General features: G+C 41.0%; 1 protein-coding gene across 1 annotated transcript; it reads left to right on the top strand.

Annotated features, from left to right (window-relative positions):
• The first annotated feature begins 7,546 nt into the window (after positions 1–7,546).
• LOC310836226 (olfactory receptor 13H1-like) lies at positions 7,547–10,003 on the top strand. The gene has a single exon (XM_083721153.1). The coding sequence runs from the start codon at positions 8,135–8,137 to the stop codon at positions 9,068–9,070; it is 936 nt and encodes a 311-aa protein (XP_083577279.1). The 5' UTR covers positions 7,547–8,134; the 3' UTR covers positions 9,071–10,003.
• The last annotated feature ends 365 nt before the right edge of the window (positions 10,004–10,368 follow it).

Here is a 10,368-nt window from a genome sequence, read left to right as displayed (position 1 = left end):
GAATCGGCAAATAAGTGTGGAAAATTGTTGGCCTGGCAAATGAAAAAAAGACAAAAACTTAACACCATTATGAATTTGGAAGTGGAAGGAAAGAATATACAGAACCCAGTGGAGGTTAGGAAGTGCTTCCAGAGGTATTTTAAACAACTTTATACACATGAGAAGCAGAAAGAAATGGACATTTATCAAACTTTGAAAATAAATGGACTTTTTTCAATTCGCATGGTGTTTTTTGGGTGTGCACCAAAATCACCCGCAACCAAAGCAAAAAGGTGTTTTGGGTTCCATCTACATAAAAAGAAGATGATAAAGCTCTGATTGGGTTTATTTCAAATTGGTTTTTTTAGTGTTAGAATGCACACTCACCCAAAAGTCGCAGTGACATGTATGTTATCAGCCCAAATCAAGCATAGGTGTTTTGGTTCCATCTGAATAGAAAGAGGACGAATAAGCTTGGATTGTACTTTCGGTGTTCATTCACCCACAAATAGCAATGCGAAGTGTAATAAGCCCAAACAAAGCCAAACAGGTTGTTTTAAGTTCCAGCTACACAGAAAGAAGAATCTTGGATTTCGTTTATTTGGTCGTGTTCTTTGGTGTTAATGCACATTGACTCAGAAATCGCAAAGTGTCTGGAATGAGACCAAAATAACACAACACCGTCTTTTTGCTTCCATATGCGTAGAAAGACGACGAATAAGCTTTGATTGGGCTGATTTCAATTCGCATGGTGTTTTTTGGGTGTGCACCAGAATCACCCCCAACCAAAGCAAAAACGTATTTTGGGTTCCATCTACATAAAAAGAAGATGATAAAGCTCTGATTGGGCTGATTTCAAATTGCTGTTTTGGGGGTTAGAATGCACATTCACCCAAAAATCGCAGAGTGAGCTTTGTTATCAGCCCAAATCAAGCATAAATGTTTTGGTTCCATTTAAATAGAAAAAGGACAAAGAAGCTTGGATTCAGTTACAGATAGGTAGCCGTGTTGGTCTGCCATAGTCAAAACAGTATCTGAAGAAGTGTGCATGCACACGAAAGCTCATACCAAGAACTAACTTAGTTGGTCTTTAAGGTGCTACTGGAAGGAATTTTCTTGTTTAAGCTTGGATTGTCCTTTTGGTGTTCATTCACCCACAAATAGCAATGCGAAGTGTAATAAGCTCAAACAAAGCCAAACAGGTTGTTTTAGGTTCCAGCTACATAGAAAGAAGAATCTTGGATTTCGCTTATTTCGTTGTGTTTTGGTGTTAATGCACATTGACCCAGAAATCGCAGTGTGTGTGTAACGAGACCAACGTAACACAACACCGTCTTTTCGCTTCCATGTGCATACAAAGAATGCGAATAAGCTTTGGTTGGGTTTATTTCAATTCGCATGGTGTTTTTTGGGTGTGCACCAGAAGTACCCCAACCAAAGCAAAAAGGTTTTTTGGGTTCTATCTGTTGGGATTCAGAATTTACAGGGTTAAGATGTTCTGAGTGACGCCTCACATTCTGACGTCAGGTTTGGAAGGTGGGAGGAGTTTTTCCTTATTGTTCTGTGTGTCTTCGAGAGAGACAGCAGCCATTAGCCATGAGTGCTAGAAGTCCGGGAGAGTCTATCTGAGAAATGCTGAGTTGTAAATATTCTGCTGCAATAAAGGACTGATAAATAGACACACAAACGTTTCGTGTGTTTGCATGGATCTGAAGCAACAGTTGTTCCGCTGTGTTTTACTCTGCAAGGCGAAACCGGAGAGACGCAGATTGGCGCAGCTTGTCTGAGGAGCGTGCCGGACCGCTATAAACTGCAGCTAATTGGGGTCGTAAACCAATTAAAGGTAAAAGGTAAAGGTACCCCTGCCCGTACGGGCCAGTCTTGACAGACTCTGGGGTTGTGCGCCCATCTCACTTAAGAGGCCAGGGGCCAGCGCTGTCCGGAGACACTTCCGGGTCATGTGGCCAGCGTGACAAAGCTGCATCTGGCGAGCCAGAGCTGCACACGGAAACGCCGTTTACCTTCCCGCTGGTAAGCGGTCCCTATTTATCTACTTGCACCCGGAGGTGCTTTCAAACTGCTAGGTTGGCAGGCGCTGGGACCGAGCAGCGGGAGCGCACCCCGCCGCAGGGATTCGAACCGCCGACCTTTCAATCGGCAAGTCCTAGGCGCTGAGGCTTTAACCCACAGCGCCACCTGCGTCCCATCGTAAACCAATTAGTTAAGCTTAATTATCTAAGACTATCTACATAAAAAGAAGATGATAACGCTCTGATTGGGCTTATTTCAAATTGGTGTTTTTGGGGTTAGAATGCACATTCACCCAAAAATCGCAGTGACCTGTTTGTTATCAGCCCAAATCAAACATAGGTGTTTTGGTTCCATTTCAATAGAAAGAGGACGAATAAGCTTGGATTGTACTTTCGGTGTTCATTCACCCACAAATAGCAATGCGAAGTGTAATAAGCCCAAACAAAGCCAAACAGCTTGTTTTGGGTTCCAGCTACATAGAAAGAAGAATCTTGGATTTCGCTTATTTCATGTCGTGTTCTTTGGTGTTAATGCACATTGACGCAGAAATCGCAAAGTGTCTGGAATGAGACCAAAATAACACAACACCGTCTTTTTGCTTCCATATGCGTAGAAAGACGGCGAATAAGCTTTGATTGGGCTTATTTCAATTCGCATGGTGTTTTTGGGGTGTGCACCAGAATCACCCCCAACCAAAGCAAAAACGTATTTTGGGTTCCATCTACATAGAAAGAAGATGATAAAGCTCTGTTTGGGCGTATTTCAATTTGGTGTTTTTAGGGTTAGAATGCACACTCACCCAAAAATCGCAGAGTGACCTGTTTGTTATCAGCCCAAATCAAACATATGTGTTTTGGTTCCATTTCAGTAGAAAGAGGACGAATAAGCTTGGATTGTACTTTCGGTGTTCATTCACCCACAAATAGCAATGCGAAGTGCAATAAGCCCAAACAAAGCCAAACAGCTTGTTTTGGGTTCCAGCTACATAGAAAGAAGAATCTTGGATTTCGCTTATTTCATGTCGTGTTCTTTGGTATTAATGCACATTGACCCAGAAATCTCAGTGTGTGTGTAATGAGACCAAAGTAACACAACACCGTCTTTTTGCTTCCATATGCATACAAATAATGCGAATAAGCTTTGATTAGCTTTATTTCAATTCTCATGGTGTTTTTTTGTGTGTGCACCAGAATCACCACCAACCAAAGCAAAAGGGTTTTTTGGGTTCCATCTTCATAAAAAGAAGATGATAAAGCTCTGATTGGGCTGATTTCAAATTGGTGTTTTGGGGGTTAGAAGTGAAGGTGAACAATTTAGTTGAATACTGCTACTACACAGATACTGTGATACTACACAGATCCCTTGAAACTTTCGGTAGTTTTATCAAATTTGGTTGCTGTTTTGGGGGCATGTCCCATGGAATTTCTCAGATGTTTCCTTGGAGAAGAAACCTTCAATATCACTTTGCATTTATCTCGAGCTGAAACTAATGGCATCCTCAATCCTGCCAACAGAAAATGTCCTGGTGTAACACCAACTGAGTCTGCCCATAGTTCAGGAACCTGAGTGAATTTATCTGATAGTGTGTACTTTTTAGAAGCCCAGAGTACCTCAATATTACTGTTGTATACAATTGTGTTCTAATGGATTATTGAATATTACTTCATTTGATATGTTGCTTATTTTAAAGTTATTATTTTATTATGACCTTGTTGTATTGGATCAGATTATAAGGTGTGTGATCTTTGTTGTATATTTCATTGTTGTAAACTGCCTTGTGTAATACAGAAAGGAAGTATACAAATTAAAAGTGAACTGAAATGAAAAAATAGAGGAAAGTCACATCAGGCCAGCTTCAACTAACCTGATGTGCCAGCAAAAGCCCGTGCAAGGACTTCCGCTAGCCCAAAGTCAGGTTTCCCCATTCACCCCACAAGTACCTCTGCATCTCCATCACATCCATTCTGGAAGGTCAGGAGAACCCCCAGAACAGCAGGGGGGGGGGAGATTGTTCCAACTGACAAAGTGTGATGTTTACACTGATGGAAAGATCATAATAATGCAACACTGAAATATTTCCTCTCATTCTTTCAGTCTATCATTGATATTTTAGTGCTGTAAATTTAAGAAGCTATTGAGCCAAATGTTTGGTACTTTTTTCATCAGAAAAAAAATCTGATATAGCAATTACCAAATTCAAGGGTTCAGGGGTTCAGAACTTGAGTGAATTTCTGCAACACAATGTGCACAATGTGCACTTTGAAGAAGCCTGGAAAAAAGTCATATTATCCTTTTCAGTTTATGTTTGATATTTTGATGTTGCAAATTCTTAGAAGTTGCTTCTAGCTTCTGCTCTTCTTCATTAATTATCCTCATGGGATGTGGTCCCTCTGGAATCTCATAAACAGTTCTGAATTTCCAACATAAGATCATGGATTTAAAAATGTTTGGAGATATTATAAATACTTTGGCAATACCATAAAAATGTAAATCTTAATTGGTTCCGACGAAACTATGTTTTGTTCTTAGCCAGATGAAGATTCTACAACACTAGTGAGTCATCTAAAGATTTAAATTTCAATAAGTAGGACTAAGTTAAAACGGATGTTTGCTGAATGTTCAAGCGCATTCACAGTGGAGTGATTTTTTTTGAGACGTAAGTGTGATAAAAAGTTTTGAAGGTGTGTTTGACGCTGTTTCTAGTAAACAGTTGTATATGGTCTTTCAATATAGGAGACCCTTATGGTAGACAGATATTCCATAAAATATAAGGGTGACGAAGAGTATCTTTTTGAGTTGAGAATCTACATGCACTAATTCAGGACCTAAAGAATACACTTAGAGATATTTTATATGGTTGCTTCATCTCCCCAAATACACTGTGATGCAAACATGTTGTTAGAGCCTTGTTTCAGATTATTATTATTATTATTATTTACTGCACTTTCTGTCTCTTGTTTTTGTGAAACACCTTCAGTGTGTCAAAGTCAAAGAGCAGGAGAAAAATCTCCTAAGGAAATACTCCATACAAACAAACAAACAAATGTTTTAGTTTGCTCCTTGTGAGTAAAGCTAGCAAGTGTGAAAGGAGTGGGGGAGGTTTGGTTTGAAGAAAGATCTGAACAGTATGTGAACCACTAAGTCAAATACAGCCCAACAGCTTGCTTAGGTTTTCAAAAATGGGCAAATCTGCAATACATTCTCTGCTAAGTAGCTTGTGGTGTGAAGGTAATAAAATCCATTCTTTGAAAACAATACTTCATACGTGGGTTCTCTCAGGTGGGTTGGTTTTGTGTGGTGTGGGAAGGGGCTGATGTCCCCAAATCCAAACTTTGAATAGGATCCAGTAATTAATATATTATTTGTGACTTCCTCTTATTTCAGTGAAGGAGGTAAGCACATGACTAACTCTCTGCAGCTAATAAAAATATCAATGTAACGTAGGTACTCTCTCTCCAACTAATATCATCAGGTGCTAAAAGTATTGTCTTTAGTTGCCCTTCTGAACCTGACAGAGATGTTCTCTCTGTGTTCCAGCGGTCCCATTTATTTCTATGAAACTAATGAATCCATGCACAAAGGATATAAGTGTGTGTGTGTGTGTGTGTGTATACATACGTGCGTGTACACACACACACACACACACACACACACTTCTGCCTGCCCTGAACTGAATGGAGCAGTAGTTGTGATGCAGTGGCTGCTGCATGTTTGAAATCCTGCCATCATCCTGCATCTGCAAATTTTCAGCCATTCTTAAAATGCAACTAGGATTATTTATTTTGTAAAATACAGAGCCATTTTGAGGAGATCAGACTTAAGAGGGTTTTTTTTTAAAGTCTGCTGAGCTGAGGGACAAAAGACTGATATTGGCACAGCAATTTGACAGGGGTTCGCAAGACTGTCACACTTACAGGACTCTTCCCCAACCTGGTGCTCTCTAAATGTTGCAGGACTCCAGTGAAGAATATTTAAAATATAGATTCTCTCTTAAATTTGTCTGTTTGTGATGTGTGTGTGTGTGTGTGTGTGTGTGTGTGTGTGAGAGAGAGAGAGAGAGAGAGAGAGAGAGAATATGAACCATTCAGAGAGGGTTGTACGTCCATGACTATCTCTATCCCATAGAAATCACCAGCTCTTAAAGGTGCTTAACTATGGCTGGATTTTGCAAATTGGCAGTATCATCTCAGGGGGTTGTTCTTGCTCTATTGACTTCTGCAGCTCCTGTACCAAGCTAAACTCTCTATATCTCTAAGTACCAATGCAAAAAGCAAAACAAGGAAGAAAAGGGTTTTTTATCAGCTCAACTCCCACTAGAGTCAACCAGGCTCTATCATTCAGAATACTACAGTTCAGACCCCGCCACTGACCACAGTCAAGAACCAGATTTCTTAAAATCAAAAGCTGACAGAACTACCACACTTACTGGCATATTCCACCACTTCACATTGTCTAGATGTTGAACTCCACTTGCCTTCATCCCTGAACATTGACCAAGTCCAATATGTGGAAAGCTCTAGTTTGAGAAAGACAAGTCTATAGGCTTATAATATAATATAGGGTTGCCATATTTCAAACAGAAAAGTTGTTGAGTGGTTAACTAAAAAAAAAGTTTAGTTTTGCCCAAAGTTGTTGAGCTTAAAATGCAATTTTTGAGCTATTTTTATGGGAAACAGGCAAAAATGAAACTGCCGACATGGGCTACCATATGTCCGGATTTTCCAGGCCATTTTTGGCCAATTTTTGCCCAGACACTGCTGACGACTGCAGTATTCTGGATATGTCCAGGAAGTTCCAGACGTTTGACAACCCTAATATAGATTGACGATAAAGCATGAAATCTGACCTGGAGCTACGTATAAAATGAACATAATGACCAAACTATAGTGAACCTCCCTTATGAAAGAACAGCAAAATGATCCTCTCAATGTTTTAACCAGTTAGTAGGTCAGCCATTTGTTATCTAATTTGGAGCGGTTTGTTTGCTTGTTTGTTTTTGGACAGATAAATCTTTAAAGTGTTTAGAAATAAAACTGAAAATATTAGTGATATATAAAACACAGAATAAAATCTATTCCAGTCCATATGCCATGAGTGAGTGATTACCCATATGGCTGTACAGACATCTGACCCAGCCAGCTTGGCCAAAGGCCAGGGATGATGGGAGTTGTGATCCAGAAACATCTGGAGGGCACCTTAATATCCCCCCCCAAAGGTTAAATCTGAGATTATTCTTGGCTTTCATTACAACATGAATTAAATGAGGCTTTGGGTGAGGTGGAGTGAGTTTGCTTGCAAATTATTTCACCCTTCATGGCTTGACTGGTGGCGAATGTATGGTTGTCGCCCCCCAATGCATGTTGTGACCTGGGGATCTATGCTTGTTTGGCATTAATGGATGCATACACAATATCCAATACTCAGTAGAATGGAGGGAAAGTGTTATCTACTCCAAAGATTTCGTAGGGAACACATGGACCTTTTTCTCCACTGCTTCTGCATAGTGCAAACCAGTACAATGCACCCTTCCAAATGCAAATGAAGAAAGGGAAAATACCCTCTATGCTTTCCTAATTACACAGAGCCAATTGAATTTCTTAATCTGCTATCAAATGTTAGTCAGTTTGCAGTACAACCTGGTGAATGTTAATGTATCACCTAAATTAGATTATATGTCTGTTGTCTTTATCCATGGAGTTTTCTTGGGAGGTATACTGGAGTGGCTTGCCGGTTCCTGCTCCAGGTGGATCACGTTTGGTCAAAACTCTCCACTATGACCTGTCCATCTTGGGTGGCCCTGCACGGCATAGCTCATAGCTTCGCTGAGTTATTCAAGCCCCTTCACCATGACAAGGCAGTGATCCATTAAGGGGATCTGACCTGGTCCATGGGGTCACGAAGAGTCGGACATGACTAAACGACCAAACAACAACAAAATTAGATTAATCAACAAAAGCTTTACATTTTGCCTTTCATTAGTGGCTGGGACTTAGTCATGATCTCTACACATAAACTTTTAATTTGTTTTCCATTTATAACATTTCACAACTGAGGAAATAAACAGAAGGGCTGGAATGTCCTACATGAGGTCCAATGATATTTGATATCACTTTTTACAGGTAACATGGAAGAATGGGGCAACACAACTGCAGTGACTGAATTCGTTCTAATAGGCCTCTCCAGAAACCCCAAAGCACGTGCTGTTTTGTTTATTCTCTTCTTGCTGATGTACGTGGTTGCTGTAGCTGGGAATGGACTTATTGTGGTGCTCATTGTGATGGATTCGCACCTCCATACACCCATGTATTTCTTCCTCAGCAACCTCTCCCTCATTGATGTCTGCTATGTCACCACCTCTGTCCCACAGATGCTGGCCCACTGCTTCACAGACAGGCCCACAATCTCCAAGGGCAGATGCTTTGCACAAATGAGCATTGCTCTGTTTTTGGCAGTGGCCGAGTGCCTTTTGCTAGCAATGATGGCGTATGACCGTCTTGTGGCAATATGCTACCCTCTACGTTACAGCTTAATCATGAGCCAAAAGTTGTGCATCTCTCTGGCAGTCAGCCTGTGGTCTAGCTCTTTCCTCCTGACCATTGTTCCCTTTTTCAGTATGCAGGCACGCTTGTGTGGGCCCAATGTGGTGAATCATTTCAAATGTGAGCTCCAGGCAGTGTTGAAATTGGCCTGCTCTAATACCCAAGCCAGTGGAGTCAGCATGATGGTAACCAGTGTCTTCACTCTGGTGTTCCCCTTCTCCTTTGTTTTGGTGACCTATGGTCGCATTGGTGTCGCTGTTCTGCGTATCCGCTCATCACAAGGCCGTAGTAAGGCCTTGTCAACCTGTGGTTCTCATCTGGCTGTGGTGGGAATTTTCTATGGCACAACCTTGGCCATGTACCTCAGGCCTCAAGCCAAAACATTCACTGACAAGGAAAAAGTAGTGGCTGTGTTTTATGGGGTCGTCACTCCCATGCTCAATCCCATGATCTACAGCCTGAGGAATGGGGATGTGAAAGGAGCCCTGTGGAGAGCAATTGGAAGGAAAGTGGAGGAATAAAGCACTTCAGAAATTAAATTCTATATTGATAGATATCAGCAGGAATGCGTAAAGTGTTTTGTTATTCTGCAAATGGGTGGAGTTCAAAGTAGTGCTAAGGAGATCATTCCATCAGTGTAAGAATTTCTGCTTGTCTGAAGGGAAGGATTTCCACTTCAATGTGCTTCTCTGGAGCAGAATGGGGGGGCATGCCCATTTGCACTAGCATGAGTCATACTGGTTCCCACTAGCACAACTTATTTAATTGAATCTAGTCCAATATTTTTATTGCTGCTGGTGGTTATGGTGGCAATATAGCTTCTCATAGTGAGGAAAGGAAAATATTTAGCTGTACCCCAAGCAGTTTACAAATCTAACTATAGGCATGGGCTGGGGGAACCTGTGGTCCTCCAGCTGTTTTTGGACTCCAACTATCATCAGTCCCAGCTAGCATTGCCAGTGTGATCAGGGAAGATGGGAGCTGTATTCCAGCAACATCAGGAGGCCCCCAGGTTCTCCATCTTTGCTTGAGTAAAAGAGTAAAAGGCAAGGAAAGGCAAGGATATTTACAGTTTCTTCTCTGCAGATTTCTTGACATCCTCTTTCCAAAAATTGTATGATCTCAGAAGCAGTTTTATTTTTTCAATCACAACTAGTAAGAGATCGGTTTTTGGTTTGTTTTCCCTTCCTTCTTTCTCTTGGGGAGCATTGTTTCCTAGCTTGTCTTCAGAAATTCTGCATTAAAACACACTTTTTAGGCCAGCTAACCAAATGTTAAAAATTTAAATCACCATTTAAATCACCATGTTGTAGTATCATTTAAACTTGAGTGGTACATGATGTGCACAAAATGTTTTTTGTAAGATTAAACCATATTAAACATTTTTCACAGTAAGCAAAGTCCAACTCTTCTATTTACCATGTGAAAGATCTATCACACAACCCTCAGAAGTACATTTTGGGTATCATTTGTCAGAGGCTTTATGCTGTCAAGCTGGCATAGATAAAACTCCGGGCTCACGGCCAGTTCCAATCTATTTGATTTATTGACAACGTTAAAAAGTGCATCTCCAGTGTTTCAATCAACGTCCGACCCTTTTGGCACAGTTTCTGCGTCTGATTTCTTTTTCCTTTTTTTTTACCCAGCATGCAAGTCTGCGGAAACCCCGCCCCTGACTTCCTCTGTGTACATAATGACTTGTTCAAGGCTCATCCTCCTCCCTCCCTGCCTCTGACTTGCTGGGCTGTCAGACGACAGGCTGCTAATGATCTCTTTAGGCTCTCTATAAGTGCTGGTTTCTGTTCTTAAATCTTCTCCC

This window comes from Podarcis gaigeae (genome assembly GCF_964106915.1).
Source record: "Podarcis gaigeae genome assembly, chromosome: 2".
Lineage (NCBI taxonomy): Eukaryota > Metazoa > Chordata > Lepidosauria > Squamata > Lacertidae > Podarcis > Podarcis gaigeae.
This window is presented reverse-complemented; position numbering and strand designations above follow the sequence as displayed.

What these genes read in the sequence shown, in the direction of transcription:
- LOC310836226 (XM_083721153.1), top strand. Translation starts at nt 8,135, where the DNA reads ATGGAAGAATGGGGCAACACAACTGCAGTGACTGAATTCGTTCTAATA.